This window comes from Pseudopipra pipra, chromosome 25 (genome assembly GCF_036250125.1).
Source record: "Pseudopipra pipra isolate bDixPip1 chromosome 25, bDixPip1.hap1, whole genome shotgun sequence".
Lineage (NCBI taxonomy): Eukaryota > Metazoa > Chordata > Aves > Passeriformes > Pipridae > Pseudopipra > Pseudopipra pipra.
The window spans coordinates 352,833-370,031 of NC_087573.1; the positions used below are offsets into that span (position 1 = coordinate 352,833).

Sequence of the window (17,199 nt, forward strand, 5' to 3'; positions counted from 1 at the left end):
TGGGTCTAAGGTTGTTTATTAATTCGGTCTGTTCTAAGTTGTACAATTATGAAAACAACAAAACGACTGCTGGAAGCCCAGGAATATTTACAATCTCGCCTTGTTGTAGTGAGGTCAGTCTATGTTGTTGCACAGATTGGTTACGTTTGGTACCACAAGATGTTTAAAATTCAGACAAATTCGAACAGATTAACAATTGTATATACAAGAAATAAAAGGAAATTCAAGTATCAAAATACAGACAGATTAAATAACATTTGTATACAAATCAGCCCCACTGCCATACATCACAATTAGCAAAAATGTCCACATTGCAAACTGAACTTGACTGTCTCTACCCTGTCAGGGAATCCCAGGTTATTCTTCCATGGGTAAGAAAAATGTCTGAGCTGGGTTGACTTAGTGAGAGCAGCACAGGTACTTTCTTTTGGGAAAAAAAAATGCAATTAAGTAATACCAATGCGAGACCTAAAAGGGAGACCTTTGCAACAAGGCAGCGTTGTGAGCCCTGTACCAGCTCCAAACCACAGGTCTGACGGCACGGAACTGATGTGAGCAGAGCTGGGGGAACGCTGCTGCTGGAAACTTATGAGGTGGGTGGAAGGAGCATTAAAGCATTGGCTCCACCTCAGCTGCACACAGAACGGGACGTGTTCTGGTGCTATTTGGCATCTGCTCTGTGTCTCAGCAGCCTCCTGAAGGTACAGAATTCACATGTACAGCCTGGAAGGTGCCATATCTTCTCCCTGGGAAGGGGACAGGCGTGTACCCCAAAAAGGTTGCATAATTTCTTCTAAAAAGAACAATCCCAAAGCAAGTTTAAAGTCAGCGGAACAGCTAAGATTAGCGCTGTTTTTTTCTTTGTAAACACAAAATAAAAAAGGATAAAGCATCTTCAATTTGAAAAAAAAAAAAATCATCCCCTCCTGTATAAAAAAAGACAAAACTGAGCATCTCCGTTTGCCGGCCATGAGTGAGGGCTCAGCCCACAAACCAAAGTCTGTGAAACACAATCTGTCCTTAAAGAGGGGAACAAGGCCCAGGGCAGCCCCACCTTCTCCCAGGCAGGTAAATACAGCAGATGCAGTTTGATGCAAAGTCATATTCAGCACCAGAAATTTGGGGCACTTTCCTCCAGATACCACAAAACCCTGCAGGGAGGAAGAGCCCGAATACTGTGCAGTGGGTGGGTTAATGTGGCCAGGAGCCAGCAATTGGCACGGCCCAGGGTCAGTCTCCAGCACTGACTCCCTTGAGAGATCCCACCACACTGAACTGCTAAAACAACTGTTCTGTCAGGTGAGAAAGGGAGTATCTGGCTAAAGAACGGTTGGATCACTAAAGACAACCACACGTGGGGCTGGAACGGACCACCAGGGTCACCGAGCCCAGTCCCTGAAGATTGGAGTCTTCATCACCATGTCACCTCCAAGCCAACCTCCAAAAAGCTCACGTGTCAGAAAAGAAACCTCCCAAACAGAGGTTCAATTTGCAATCTCGCCAACGACTTGTTGCCAACACACCAAATATTTACACTTAACACCAGTATGAATTGCAACATGTGCATAACAAGGAATGTTAGGTTTCCTAAATTCATCAGCTTCACCCAAAATCTTCACTTCTCCCTCCCAATCCTTTACAGGTCTGAGCCCTCAGGATCATGGTTTGCTTCTCTCCCAGCCTCACTGTGAGAGAGATTAAAGGAAATCCTGACATACAGCAGCAACTGGAGTTAAACAGGAATTACCTGGGCACAGTGTTCCCGTGCAGCAGCAGGTCCCACAGCCCTGATAAGGCCTGACAAGATCGTAACGGACGCACTGCGCTACATTTTGCATCTGAAGAATTTAAATCACAACTATATTAATATTCTCCCCTGAGGGGAACAGTCTGAAAACACGTCAGTCACAGCCCAAACCACTGTTAAACACTCTGTAATTCAAAAGGAAAGCAAGCACACAGCACCTTCGAGGTTGTGTCTTTGGGGACACTGGGCTTGCACAGGGCCAAGCCACCCTCAGGCTGATGTGGTTTATCCTCAGGAATGGACTGTTTCAGTGTAATGCCCAAAGTTTAACTCCTTATTTGTTCATCTTCTGAAACTGTTGCACTAATTAAATAATGAGCTAGTATCAAAAAAGTGCTAAATCACAATTGAATATACTTAAAAACCCCCAACCCTTCAGGGCATAACTGCATTTAAAAACAAGACAGGTGCACAGAGGCTGGAGGAGGGAGTCGTCCCCAGGAATTCAATGCGGAAATGGGAAGAAACGGGGTCCTTGCCATAGAAATGTCAAGTATTGCAACGCGACAGTTCAGGGGATAAGGAAGCTTTGTACCATGGGGGATATTGGCCACAACCACTCTGGGGGGAAAGATCCTTTGCAGACTCTTTTCCTCAAGTTACTTCCATTTGCTACAAAAGCATGGAGTGGCTTGGAGAACAGGATGCAGACTTACCCCGCACGGCTCTCACACGGGAGGAAGCAATATCCAAGAGTTTGGCGTTCTCTCCTGTTCACCCAGAGCTGAAGCAGAGTAAGTACCGTCAGAGATGTGCACACCATGCCCCTGCTAAGACTTTCTATCGTACTCCTCGCTGGACTGTGGGATTCTCAGTAAATATTTCGGGTTTTTTCCTCAACCAAAAGCTGCGGTGCTACATTGAAACCGTGAACTGCATTTGCTCTGTGTCATTTCACACTTAAAAAAGAAACAGGTCGAAAGACGTTTGTCTCAAACTAGAAAAGGCGACATCGCTCTCTGCCTCCAAGTCTCAAGTTTCCTTCGCTAGGAAAGGAGAGAGTGGTTTTCCTCAGCGGGGGCTGAGTCCCTTCCCCCTCTGCTCTGGGAGCCCTCACCGAGCAGCCACGCACCCACTCCAAGGCAGCCGCCTGTGCCAGAGGGAGATGATCTTCATGTCAGCAGCCACTGCGTCCCAGGTCTCTGCCCCGTAACTACATTCCATGGTAGGAGACAGCTGCCTGGAGCTCAGCTTCGCAGAGGCAAACAGAAAGGGAGATAATGGAATGAATTTCCAAGTCATACAAAAACACGTGCTGGGAAAGACGAGGCGAATGGCCCCGGAGATGGGACACGAGAGTGAGGGCTACGGACACACACTGGCAGTGTCGTGGCTTGGGCAGGGCTGCCTGTGATCCCTGCTGGGCTTGGTCACCCTTAGAAAGGCACATGCTCTAGTGACCCAGATTTAGGAAGTGTGGAGGAACCTGCCCTTCCCAGCTGAGAGCAGGGGGAGATGAAAAGCTCAGAGCTCAGATCCTCTGAAGTGGGGCAGACGTGTGGCAACTGCATGGTGAATGCCTACACGTAGAAACTGCACTGCCACCCCCACCAGTGAGGCAGTTTCTCTTTGAGGGATACAGAAACCTTAGGGCACTCTTACAGCTTGGAATTTTGCTGATGGAACCCAAACTCAGCCTCGAGGAGCACCTGAGGCACAGCAACATTCTGTCCACAAGGCCTGGGCTGGCAGGGTGGCACTGCAGCACCTGGGCAGTGCTGGCTCTATATCAGGGGCTCTGTGGCACATGAAATGTATTTACTAGACTGAGCTTTCCTTTTTTTTCCCCAAGACAGTCCTTTTACTTTTAGTCCTCTTGCTTGGATCCTCACTAGCACAGCCCTCAGTCTGAAGTCAGTTTGCCACTCAGTACCATTAAGTCACAAATGACTTGGGAGATCAAACTCATTCCTGAGAAAGAGCTAAATAAAGACTTTGAAACATCAGATTTGGCCGCAAGTCTGGGGAAATGGAAGCTTCGAGGCAGCAGCTCTAAAGCCCCACCAAAGCTTGGACAAGCTGCTGCTGCCCTTAACATGAGGAGCAAATAACCCAGGGCTGCTCCCTGACCTCTCCCTGCTGATGCCAACTGCTGCTTTCGGTGTCCAGCCCACACCTCCCCTCCCCAGCCCGGGGCTAACAGCAACATGTGCCTTTGGAAGCTTAACCACAGGCTGCCCCATGAGAACTACGCCCAGAGCTCACGAGTAGTCTGATGAGTGTAAACAGGAGGACTATGGGGTGAAGAAAAACCTACAAGGGACTGAAATGCATGCAACCAACCCCCCCCTCATCTCCGAGGGGCAGAGCTCACAGTGGGAACGATCACACCCGGCCCAAACCAGCGCTCCCCCAGCGGAGCGGGTTCTGTGCCGGGCTTTGGGGAGCGAGGCTGCGGGCAAGGGTCACCGGGAGAAATGGAGTGCCCGCGTGTTATTTGCAGAGAGCATCACAGTGGTTAGTGTCAACTCGACTGGCAGGGAAGGAGAGGTGAGTTCACTGAACAGTATACAGCCGTGGCTCAGTCGGGAAGAGGAGGATCTAGGAGAAGGGAGTGTGTGCACCGCAGAGACAAGAGGTCTCCATCAGTCCAAGGACAAGGTGAGATAGAAAAAAAGGCCTGGGGAGTGTCACATTGCCCCAGGGATTCACAGTGCCAGAGCGAGGGGGAAGACGTGAAAACGGCAGGCGGCTTTCCTGGATCCACATCTCCGACTCCCAGCCTGCCCTCTGCTCCTCCCGCCTCACATTCAGCTACAGCGCGTTACCCTTGTTTCCGAGTAAGGAGATTCACAGTGTTCAGCAGCGATCAGGTACAAAAGCTGTTTAAGTCTACAGTCTCCTAAGTGCTGCTGCCTTGGACGTGGTGCCTACACGGGCTCAGGGCGAGCAGCTGGAGGAAGAGGGAGTTTAGAAGAGCAGACAGATCAGATCGCAAAGGCACGGTTAGACGGGGCGGACGCGGTGTCGGCTTTAGAAGATAGTGGTCTCATACTTAGTGCTGAGGGTCCGCTTGGAGTCCTGCTTGGGGTCCACGACCCAGGAGACACTGGCATGAGACTGGGAGTCTTGGTCCACTTCAGGGGGATCCAGCTAGAAAATACGGAGAAAAGGGCATGTTAGGTCACCCATGCTTCTGGGACAGAACAAGTGGGGATTCAAAGCACAGAGCAACTGCTGCTCTGCCTACTGCCCGTCCCAGAAACGTGCACGTGGGCAAGGAAGCAGCTCTTGCTGGGCAGACATTTGAGTCCTTCACATCTAAAACATGTCTGGCCACGTCAGTCTCAACCCAGCACCCCGAGATGACTTCCTGCATTAGGCTGCGAGTCCCTGTCACCCTCGGTGACAGCTTAACTCATCTCAAACAAGCATGAAAAATGGAGCGCTACAAAGACAGGAGAGAGGGAGACAGCTCCTGGCAGGTGAGCTCCCGTGTGATTTACTCTCCTGACCAAGCGCGGCTCTTTCCTTTTGTCCTCCTAAATCAGGGTGCCACAGAGAAGTTACCACCACCAGCAAGAGCAGCAGAGTTAGCTGAGAGCTGCCACACTGCTGAGCAGGAGCAGGTGGGAGCAGCACATCCCTGGGGCTCGTCCGAACCCACGGCACGGGCTGGAACGAGCAGGGGGGGGACAGCAGCGAGGCAGGACACGGGAGCACAGCAGGAGACACGGGGAGTGGGGAGGCAGCCCGGGTCAGTTCGGAAGGGAGGATGGCAGGAAGAAGGGTAAAGACCTTCGCTCCGGGACTAACAGACTGCAGCGGCAGGTAGGAGGGGCGGTGTGTTGTACAGGTGTGACAGTAACAACAGCGGGTGTCGGGAGGGAGCGGCACCTGAGCGGGGGGAGCAAGCAGAACACAGACAAAAGGAGACATTAAAGGAAGGCAGTGGCTTATGGCAGCAGTCCCTGCTCCTCAGCAGCTCCAGTCTTGGCTGGTTTTGGCTACAGAGGAATCTTGTACTGCAAACTGCAGGTCACCCATGGATCTCACTGCAGCTCTGCAGGGTTTGCACATGGAAGCTGTGCTGGACCCAGCAGGGCCCTTAAGCCTCATTCCACCAGGCCATTTCCACCTCTGCCTGCCCTGCCCCTACCGGGGGAAGCCCCAACCCCGCCACAGGACTAACAGAGGCACAGACCTGCAGTGTCAGCAGCACCTGCACTGACAGGCACCTCAGCCACACCTGGGCTCCCCCCACCACCCAGGGGAGGTGTAAGCGTGTGGTGCCCAAGGGAAAGCCCAGCTCAGACCAGCAGTCACTCCCTCCCGCACACACGTACCGCAGATTTCCTCATGCCGGCTCGCGGTTTAGGCACTGGTTTGGAAGATTTTGTTTCAATCATTTCTCCTGCTCCAGCACCAAGAGGCTTTGCTCTCTGGGCTTGGAGGGCCAGCTGGTAGGCGACCTCGAACGCCTGCCCCAACGTGAGGATGATCTCGTACGTCAGGTTCTTGGAGAGAGCACAGAGCACAAAGCCATCAGGTCACCCTGTGCACAGTCCCCACACCTCCCCCAGGACCTCCTGCCTGCCTCAGCCCCACCAGCACCACAGTTCAGCAGGGTAAAGAAAAAAAGCCCAAACATCTCCTGCAGTTGATTTTGCCCAAGTATAAAAGCGAATCATGCTTCCACCTTCTCAGTGAGTTAAAAGGTTGTTAAATCAGCCCATTACGCTCACAACATAATTGAGAGCATGTGAGGGGTTTGTGCATGGCATATTCCCCAGAAGGGAAAGCTCCTGCCCTGCTTTATTCAGCGCTGGAGACTGCAGGAACGAAGCCAGACAAATACTGTCCACAGAGGTCCAAAGTAAAGGCATTTGGAGCCAGCACTGTTTTAGGGTAGAAATGGTGAAGGAACCCTAGAAGGGACTAGATCCTGGTCTGACTCGCTAACAAAGCTGAGAGATAAAACAAGTGGACTGTAAAGGACTGGGAGATGCAATGCAGTAACCCACTCACCACATCCACAGTGCTGAAGACGTGGCAGTAGTGGTGGCTGGTCTGCAGATCCTTGGTGATGTAGGCAAATGTGCAGAGATCCTCGGGGTCCTGAGCAGCACAGGAGATGTTCCGGATCTCGTGCTCAGCAATGACATTCTGCCAGGGTCAACCACAAGCACCTGTCACCCTTCAGGGGATGGCAAATACACCCAGCAAATGGTGGCTGTGGAGTGTGTCCTGGGGGCAGGGAGGGGGAGTCTCCCAGCTGGGCCAGTCCCAGCTCCCTCCCATGGCAAGAATAAATGGCAACATGGCCCACAAACAGCTAGTCTGCCAAGCCTTTGGCACTTAGGTAACCATCATCACCTTGGTGCTCCCCCACAGCCTGAGCAGTTCCCCAGGACCAGCCGTGGCTTCTGGAGCCACAAAAAGGGACCTGCAGCCCCCAGGCAGGTGGGACTGCAGGTCTTGTCCCTCCAGACACCAACTCCAAGGCATCTGCAGCTCACCTTGTTGGAGGCATCGATGAACTTCACCCCTTTGTATGTGATAGACAAGATTATGGTCGGGACCTTCTTCATGTGCTCCGTGGATTTCTTCAGAAACAAGAACATTCAAGTGACCAGCTGTGAACAGATGCTCCCTTCACCCCTGCCCCAGCCCACCCCAGAGACCCCAGGCCCATACAGGCAGGTTTTGGGGGTCTTGGACCAGAAGGAGGAAAGCAAGCTCCCGGTGGAAACAGAAGGGGAGGGATGGGGACCTGAAATGAACCCAGCCACCCCTTCCCCAGTGAAAACACCCACTCTCCCACTGCACAGACCTTCCAGCTACGGGGAATGGTGCTGGGGAGGGGCAGTTCAGCAGTGACAGCGGCACCGCCCGTTTGGTGGTCTGGGCCCCCACAGGGTTTGGGGAACCACAGCTTCACTGAGATCCCCCATCCCCCAATTCACATCATCCACCACAGGCTGCAAGCGGCCCCAGGGCCTCCGTACCCTCATCTTGGCACAAGCATCCTGTGTAGACTCTGTCCCTCGGAGGTCTTTGATCAACATGGAGCCCAAGTACTGTTTGAAGGAGGGGGAGATGTTAAACCCTGCCAAGGCAATGCCATGGCCCTGACCCCAGAGCCTCCTCATCCTCATCACACCCACAAGCCAAAAGCCACTTACATTGGCCTCGTACCCGCAGGACTCAAAGATGAGCTTCTCGGGCTGGTGCTGCCAGTTTTGGACTGGGGCATATGGGGCAGCCAGGCTGGGGGGGCGCAGGGTCAGCTTGGATTCCCGACGGTCCTCCTGGAAGGAAGAAACATGGATGTGAAGCCACAACAGGTCCAACCTGGGTTGAAACAACTCTCAGGAGGGCTCTTTGGGCTGAGGTGATTGAGGCTGGCAATGGCCAAGCCCCCCAGGGGCTGGGTGAAGGCAGCACATGGCAGATGAAAGTGCCAGCTCTGATGGAAGCACGAGCTGCCTGTTTTTGAGGTGAAACCGAGGCATAAAGGAGCCACTGCCTCTAATGCCTGAGGAAAGCTGAGCCCGACCAGCTCTGCATCACCCTACCTCCTCCCTGGCTCCAGAGGGAGGGCAGCCTGCACAGAGGGCCACTGGGACACACTAAAGCACCCACTGACCTGTGCTTTGTAGCGCTCAGCTCTGGAGTAGGGAGCAACCTCAGTGCCACGGTCGTGTTGCCTCTTGCTGGTGTCCCCCGAGGGCAGCAGGAGATCAGCAGATCTGCCTGTGCAGGAGTCATTCTGGCTCAGGGGCGATGAGGTCTGGGACATCAAGTCCTGGCACTGAAAAGAACAGACACCACAAAGGCTCCCAGTCAGTTTGGGCTGTACCCCCCCATCACTCCCCTCTACATTGCCCAGCTCTGCAAAGAGCAGAGTTAATGGGGTCAGCTCCTGCTCTGGGGGCTCCTGCCTCAGTGCCAATGATCCCACCCTTTATCTTCTGCATGAGACCCATAATTTGCTCGAGGCTGGTTTCAGCCAGGTATGCAGCCCCTTCTGCCCAGCACGCCTCTGCGAGCTCATCCCAGGGGCAGGGGACACACTGGGCTGCAGGCAGGGTGTTTACAGAGGAACAGGCTCCCCTAAAGCACTGAGCAAAGCACCCCAGGGTGCTGATGATCAGCCAGCCCAGGAGTGGAGCCCCCACACAGCTGCAGCCGCGTTAGTCCCATTTAGTCCCATTCAACCCACTCGCTTGATTTGCCATTGATGTCCCTCCGCCCCCCAGCCTGGATCTCACCAGCTGCAGCGCCAGGAAATGCTGCAAATGGCCCATTCTCTCACCCAGCCTCCCCGGGCAGCATCTCAATCAGCTGAGCTGCACCCAAGGCCTCTTCTTCCCCCCCAGCTCTGCTGCCTTCAGTCTCATCCATCTCATGGGGATGAGCAGTGGGCAAAGGCCTGGCACCCTCCTGGTGCAGCACCAATGTGAACCCTCTCTGTTCTCACACCTGAACCTGGTTCCTAAAATATCCCATGTGAGCAAGCAGGGCACAGCAGCCCAACCCACTTTGGCTAAGGCTGTTTGTGTTGGGAAGACTTGGGAATGCAGGACAAGGATGCAGAGCTCTGCAGCAGAGCAAGAACAGGATGCTTAGGATGGGGAAACTCTAATCATTCCAATTCCTGCTCCAGGAAGCTGATTTGCAATCACTGTGAGGAGGCAGCAGCACATGCCACCACACTCCTGAGCTCTCAGGGTCGCTGTGAGCCCCGTGGCTTTTGCCAAACTCAGTTCTCAAATGCCAGTTTTCAGGAAGAATGGGAACGTGACAGCTCCCTCCCAGACAACTCCCATAACAAGGGCCTGACATCCAAATGCTGCCACTCCTGCAGCAAAAATCAACATCCACACATCTCATCGAGTGCTATTTGGCAGTGACAGCGTGAGCTCTCAGCAGCCCAGCCAGGCCAGGGAGATGGGTTCCGGCTCCCAACAGTGCAATCAAACACCAGGCCCCAGCTGCAGCCCTTCTCCAGATGGGCTGGGTCGCTCCTGCCTGCCAAAGACTGCTGCGTGGCTGGCCAGGAAACCAGGGTGAGGAAGTGGGCCCAGCATTCCCCTTGGTGCAGGGCAGAGGTGGGGGTGGCACCCTATACCCCTTCAGTGCAGGCACTTGATCCCAAGGAGTGGCCTGACCTTCCCTGTGGGACAGCATCCAGAGGCTGACCTGCAAGGGCTGAGTGTGACCTTCCCCCACTCGCTGCAATCACAGGGTCACGCCTGCACTCGTATTTGCTGCCTGGGTGGCTGGGGAGGATGAGGTGAGGAGCTGAACAGACACACTGGACACACCAAGATTTCTCCCAGCACTGACATGCCCTCCCAGCCACAGGAGCCAGGCAGGGACCACGAGCAGGGACTCACTCTCAGCTGCGAGAACCGCGGCGGCTTGGCCGGGGGCTCCTCGTAGGGCCTGTCTGCCAGCGAGGCGATGATCCTCTTCCGATGGCCCAGCAGGTTCACCTTCAGCACCTGCAGGGACAGGCCATGGTCACTGGGGGCTCTCCTGCCCTTGGCACAAAGTGGCTTCGTGAGACGACTCATGGCAAGTCTCAGCCCCAGGGAAGGGGGTAGGACCTTGGTGCCCTGGCCAGAGAGAGGCAACACTCACGTTTACTATCTCAAGCTCCCAGAGGTTTTTCACAGTGTCAATAGAGCTGTAGCCACTCGAGAGGAAGGACTGGATGTAATCCTGCAGCCCCAGGGAGTCGAGCCATGCAGGAACTGACGGCTGGCTGTTCCCATCACAGCCCAGGGGTTTCAACTGTGAAAGCACAAGAAAGGGGTTAAAAGCTGCAGGGATCCAGAGGGATACGGGGTCAATGAAAATCAGTTTACAGCGCATCTCCACTAGCACTTTACAGTACCAAAATCACTGTATAAACAAGAAATGCTCTTGGGATTGGCAGGAGGAACAGCCACCCTCTCCCTAGCATGGAGCCATCACCATCTGCATAGCCTGGCAGACCAGTATAATCCTCCTCCTCCCTGCTATTCCCAGAACCCTTCCCATAGCCCCTGAGATCCCTCTGTGGCCAGAGACACAGGGACTGGCTTTTGTTGTCCCCTGAGCTCACAGCCATGCTGGGCAAAGCCCTGTCCCTGCTCCGCGGAGAGCATCGGTGCTCACCTTCGGGAGGGAACGAGCAGCCTGGAGCAGCTTCCGCCGGTGCTGCGGGTCCCCAATCCCAATGTCCCGAAGGTCCTGGTCTTCCATGACATTACAGCCCTGTGGGGGGGACAGGAGGGAGTGACACGGGAGCAGGGGACAACAGGAGCAACATCAGGTGCAGGAGTAGAGATCAGGTGGTTACAGCACCCTCCTGACCTCACCTCCCAGCATGTCCTGGCAGCAGGAGGAGGAAGGTGCCCAAGGCTGGGAGCTCTGCCCCACATACTGACCTCAGGCACCCAGAGGGCTGACACTAGCAGGGCTGTGGCCCACGGAGCAATGCCCTCCCTTCCCACCCTGCTCTGGGTTCCACTTCGAGCCCTTAGTCCTGGGTCACAGCTTGCAGCCACCTCCCGTGGGATGCAGACATGTTTATTGCTGTGTAAAACGTCCAGACAAACCCCAGCCCCCTCCATGCCCGAGCAGGGGCCTTTGGCTCTGCTCAACCTCCCTCCACAGCCACAGAGAAACCTGTCTTGCCTTCCCTGGGAGCAGGGGAAGGTCAGGTGTCTCCTCCAGCCCCGGGCAGAAGGCAGCCACCCACTCTGGCAGAGATGCTCCTGTCACCACACACTGCACTGTTAAAGCCAATTTTCTGCCCCTTTCCCCCTGCAGAGCAGGAGCACACAGACTCTGCCCCCATTTAAGAGCCTCCACCCACCACAACCCGATTCCCTGCCCTCATACCTGGGCAGAGCTCAGCGGGAAGCCTGGGCACGTCTCCCCACGGCTGGCAGAGCCACACTGCTGTGTGACCAAAGGTTTCAGCTCGAGCCCGAACCCCCTCCCTGGCCCTGCCTCCCTCTGCTCCCCAGAGAGTCCCAGCAGAAGGTCTGTGCTGACAGTGCTTCGCTGTTCCACATTTTGGTTTTTTAAGAGAAACCCAATTAAAGGTGGCTGTGGGGGGGTGGGCCGGCCGGGGTGGGGAGAAGGTGAGGGGCAGGTTGCCAGGCCTCCCCACACAGGGCAGCAAGTGCTTCCTATTCCTTTCCATCCACACATTTGTGGGATTTCAGACTGTGTGCTTTGCTGAGTGAAACCTGCTTAAATGCAGCAGCCAAAGGCAGTGAGCTGCCCAGCGAGCAGCCATCCCCACCCCGAGCATGTCCCTGCTCCTGCCTGCTTCGTGAGCCCCTGTTCAGCAGCATCACTCTGCCCCTGCCACAGCCTGGCACAGTGACAGCAGGGCAGGACAGCAGGGCAGGACAGCAGGGCAGGACAGCACACGGCTCTGCCCAAGAGCTGCTTCCCTCGGCTGCAGAAAAGCGTTCAGGGAAACGGGGAATTAATGCCATAGGTAAGAGATGCCCAGGTCACAGGAGAGCTGCCCTGGAGCCCAGACTACAGTCACTTAGCAAACAGGAGCAGGGGTGATGGGAGGCAGAGGTCTCCACAGCCCGTGGCTCCACTGCATCCCTCTCCCTTGGCAGCCTGGATCTGCACACACTGGATTCCTGGAGGGCTGGGGGGCACCACCATGGCAGAGCTTGAGCCAACAGCTGCAGCACAAAGACATTTGTCTGAGAGTTGTTTAAACAGCAGGAGGAGTCAGGACACCAGGGCTCACCTGGGTGGTGATGCTGCACATAACACACCATGCATGGATGGAACCACGTCACAGGAGCTGTTCTGTGCACCCCTCAACTGCACAAAATGAGTAAGAGGCAGACTGATGCTGAAGGCTCCAGGGTGCCCCTTTGGTGCACGAGAGCAGCTCTGTCAGATTGTAAACAAACCCCTGTGAGTAACACGAGGGGCTGCTGCTGCTGCTGGGGCAGTGACCTCTGGCTGGTGTGCAGCAGCATCCCACCAGAAAGATGGAAACACCCCTCCCCTTTCTCACAAATTTTAAGCCAAAGAGCCACATTTAATGTACATTCCTGTAACTGCAGGAGATTGTGTGCTCGGCTCAGGGGAGGAGGGAAGAGATTAAAGGGGATTAACTCCCCTGACAGGCACCTCACCTGGCACTGTTGATGCTGCAGCACTGCTGTAGGGGTTGCCAGAAGGTCCTTGGAGGCAGTGTACGTGAGAGGAATTCATCTCCCAGAGGGAGAGGCTTCAGAGGGCTTTTTGAAAAGGACAAAGAGGGCTAGAGCAAGTGATGGGATTTCTCCTGTGAGTAGTCTGGAGAGCTACTACTGCCCTGCCTGGGGAAGAGCACAGAGAGGGACTGAAGTCCCCAAGCAGGTTATCATCACACCTTGGGTACCCAAAATATGCAGTTCCTCATGCCTGAGCCTGCTCTCTCTCCCATCCTGCCCATCTTGGTGCCCTGCAGCTCCATCCCTCTGTAGAGAGCCGGGGTTGGGAGCTGGGGAGGCACAGAGACAATGCTGGCAAGGGCAGAGCTCACAGCCAGCCCTTCCCTTCGTGCCACCCAGACAGCAGGAACGGTTGGCAACCAAATGAGCTGTGACAATGGTGATGCGTAATTTTCATGTATAAAAACTAAAAAAGCTTGCTGAGCCTATTTACATTTTCACTCATGCTTAACTTTCCAACATTGAGCCCTTTGGTGCTAATCCCCTTTAGCACAGCCACACTGCCACATGAGCAGCACAGGGATAGAGGCTCCTGCTCTCCCAGGGTACCAGCGCAGCCCCACAGCAAGGCAGTAGGTGTTCTCCCACCTTTGGCATCTCAAATTCAAGGAAAGCTGCTTGCTATATATCAAGGATACAAGGTAGTTAAATACTGTGAAGCCTACAGCTTTCTCCAACGCTCCTTATTTTTATATGTCACATTAAATTCCCTTGGTGCCAGTCCATATTCCCTGGGTACTTAACAAGGATAGACGAAGCGTAGCAGCTCTGAACAAATCATTTCAGCCCCTGGTGCAGGAGAAATGTCCTTCAAACCCATCCAGATTTCATCTCCCATGAAAAACAATAATCTGCCACTAAAAGAGATAATTAAATGCAAAGACACTGGAGATCTTTTAACCTTTGCCAGCTGTACAGAGGAGCTGCTTAAACCAGACTTTAAACCTGTCTGCACCCTCAGAGCCAAGGGGCAGAGCTGCTCTGCCTGGACCACTGCTGCTTTTTGGTTTTACCCAAAGGTCCCTGTTGGTGCTGCCACAGGTCAGCAGATGCCCTGATGTGGGCACAGACTGGCCCTGGCTCCCACAAGCCCCTCTCTGGGTCCTCTGAGGACAGGCTCAGTGTGGAGAGCAGAGCTCTGGGATGTGCTCTGGCATCAGCCCAGTCCAGGAGCCTCCAGCAGCAGCCTCAGAAATGCCAATTAGAATCAAAACGACTTTCCCAAGACGTGTTTCCAGCTTTATTCCTTGTGACAAGTGCTTTTACCTTGCATGTTCCTCCCAGCTGCCCCACCTCTGCAGGCTGAGTGGAACGAGGGTGGCTCAGGGCTGACCTGGGCCAGAGCTCTCACTTTCACCCACCCTGGGGGAGGAAGGGGCATCCACAGCCTCTTCATCCCAACACCTCACCTTGTGCTCTGTCAGGAACCAGCCATGGGCACTTCCTGCACTGCAGGCAGCTTGTGAAGGGTTTGTCCCTGGACCACACATCCCTGCACTAATCCAGGTTTCAGTGCAGCACCACGTGCACACATCCATCAGCCTTGGTAGGAAAATCTTTGGCAATTTTTTTATTCCCAGAAGAACTGGGATGATCCCTAAAAAAATCCCCCAGAAAGTAGAGGTTGAATTTTTTTCTTGGCAATGGACACAGGAGCACAGTTTCCTCCCTGAGCTCATGCACTCGGCCAGGGAAGGGACATGGGGAGCACAACACATGACCCGGGACAGAACTCCTCTGCTCCCGCTGGCAACCCAAAGAGCAGAAAGATCAGCTCAGTCAGACATCTGAAACCAGGTAAGGCAAGTCCCATCCCAGCTCCTAGCTGGCACAGAATGGTTCCTAAATGGTCGGAGGGGCCTTCATTCCCCAGCCTGGCCTCCAGCTTCCTCTGAGCCAAACACAGCCCCCTCTGTGGAGAGGCACAAACACACACCACCACGAGGGGCACTCCTGGACCCCACCTCTGCCCTGCCCCGAGGGAGGGCAGGGATCTGCCAAGTGACCCATGTCCTCCCCTGGTCTACGCCGGGATGCTGGTGCACCCGACCCCCCAGAGAAAGGAGTTCTTGGAGGAAGGGTTGGCTTTGGTCACGCTTCACCTCTTGCACTGTAATTAAACAGCCCGCGAGGCTCCAAGTTTGTCATTAAAGGAGAAAAGCACAGTCAGAGGTTACCTGGCAGCAGCAGCATCCCCTCCTGCTACTGAGGTGACCCCAAAGCGAGTGTGCCAAAGGCAGCGCTGCCAAAATCTGCCAGATTCCTCCTCCAGCAGGACACTCTGCAGGCATTTAACTACCCAATTTTCAGATGCTGCTTCTTCCCCAGAGCCTGGCGTCTGTCCACGCTCTCATTCCAGCTAAGGAAGGGCCTGAGGCACGGACTGTTCCGGGAGGGATGCGTGGCCGGGCCAGCAGTGCCGCGGCCCCGACGCCTCGCTCGGCTCACGCCGGTGCTGCCGTGAGCAGCCCCTGCCTGGAGCAGCCCCAACCAGGCCGGGGAGCAGGACGGGGAGCAGGACGGGGAGCAGGACGGGGAGCAGGACGGGGAGCAGGACGGGGAGCAGGACGGGGAGCAGGACGGGGAGCAGGACGGGGAGCAGGACACGTCCGCTATTAAAAGCGCCAGATGCAAAACCCAAACACACTCCAAAGGCTCCTGCAAACATCCCAAGCAGAGCTCCAGCTGAAGGTGTGCATACAAAGCTCTTTTTCTTTTTCCCCCTCAGTGCATTTGAGACAATTTGCATCTTGTCTAGGATTCTGCTGTCACTGCTATTGCTCTGCTTTTGGCAACCAAAAGCCTGGATGTGGGAGATGGAGACACATCCAGCTCAGCACAGACCTGGGTTGATGATCCCACAGCTGGGCCCCACACCCCAATCTCAGAGCTGGGGTACCCCACTTGGTCACATAAATCTGCATTTGTAATTGGCCTCACGATCCACAGGGTTTGGTGCCTTCCCTTAATGGCATCTGCAGTCTGGGGTAGGTCAGTGAAAACTGGAGGAAAAGATTTGTTTAGTCATGGGCACAACAAGGAAGCCTCAGCTCTCCACAGAGCATCGACTGGGGAAGGGGCTCATACACAAAACCCTACAATAAATCCAAGATTAGCACACAGCCACTTCATTTTTGTTTAATTTTCTTCCCCATGCAGACTGGCAGCGTGACAATGGCAACGGAGGGAATCGGTCATGGTTGTCAAGTCCAGGCAATTTTATTGAGAGAAAAAAAATTAACTGCTACTTTAATGGCTTTTTTAATGTTTATGGGGCCTGGAGCTACTAATAAATCAAATACAAGTATCCTCTAAATTGCCAGTTCTGGTCCACCCACTTTGCTCCTCAAAATCCACTCCAACCTGGCTGCTCCCCATGGAGTCCATTTCCATCATCCAGGGAGTTTTGGCACAGCTCTGCCATGTTTTTCCAGATCAAAAAACCTCCTCAAGCCCCAGACCCCTGCATGTCTCCACTCTTACCATTCCCTTCCAGAGACACCCCAAACACCCATACCATGGTGGATAAAGCACAGTCCTTGGGAACCTCCCAAGGATCAGCTGGAACCCACCAGGGAGCTGCCAAACAAAATCATTTCCTTGTAGAAGCAATTCCCACTCAGGGCTTGGCAGAGGCCCTCCCCCAAGGGTCCAACTCCTCTCCCACGGGCTCGTCCAGGGCGGCACAGTCAGCCTGGGGACCCAGACACGCATTCCCGGGGGCTGCAGAGTGACACACAGACAATACTGTGGAACGTGGCTGCTGCCCCATGTCACAAAAACAAATGAAAGCCGTTTTGGTGTGTACCTCCAGCTGGTGTGAACCAGGCCAGGCACTCCTTGGACTGACCACGATCCCTGCAGGGCAGTGTGGCCAGGAGCTGGCAGGGCAGGGCTTCCTTACCCCACCGGCTCCGGTGAGCTCAGGACAAAGCTGTTCATGGGTTTGGGAGGACCAAATCCAGAACCAGCCACCCAAGAGCCTCTGCCTGGCTGGGGAGAGCCTGACACCAGCCCAAGCACGAGCTGCAGGGGCTCACCTGGCCCTGCACTAATTGCCTCCACCAGCTGCAGTCATGCCACGTTCTTGCTGCATTTCACCAGGAGCAGACACAGTAAAACCCTCTTAGGGGTCTCTGGTGGGTTCCTGATCCTCCCAGATCATTCCTGGGTGCAAACAGCTACTGGAACATGTCA

At 54.5% G+C, this 17,199-nt stretch overlaps 1 protein-coding gene across 13 annotated transcripts in view; it reads right to left on the minus strand.

Annotated features, from left to right (window-relative positions):
- Positions 1-17,199, minus strand: part of ANKS1A (ankyrin repeat and sterile alpha motif domain containing 1A) — a 72,072-nt gene continuing 54,873 nt past the window's right edge. For 6 of the 13 annotated variants that reach the window (XM_064635783.1, XM_064635786.1, XM_064635796.1 and 3 more), the window contains 11 exons: positions 10,916-11,014; positions 10,397-10,549; positions 10,150-10,257; positions 8,397-8,561; positions 7,933-8,058; positions 7,756-7,827; positions 7,267-7,353; positions 6,776-6,913; positions 6,094-6,264; positions 5,546-5,644; positions 1-4,900 (listed from right to left, as the gene is read on the minus strand). In XM_064635783.1, the coding sequence (XP_064491853.1) occupies positions 4,781-4,900; positions 5,546-5,644; positions 6,094-6,264; positions 6,776-6,913; positions 7,267-7,353; positions 7,756-7,827; positions 7,933-8,058; positions 8,397-8,561; positions 10,150-10,257; positions 10,397-10,549; positions 10,916-11,014 (1,338 nt within the window). In that variant the 3' untranslated portion in view covers positions 1-4,780. The remainder of the gene's footprint in view (positions 4,901-5,545; positions 5,645-6,093; positions 6,265-6,775; positions 6,914-7,266; positions 7,354-7,755; positions 7,828-7,932; positions 8,059-8,396; positions 8,562-10,149; positions 10,258-10,396; positions 10,550-10,915; positions 11,015-17,199) is intronic. The other 7 variants (XM_064635787.1, XM_064635795.1, XM_064635790.1 and 4 more) reach the window with 5 other exon arrangements.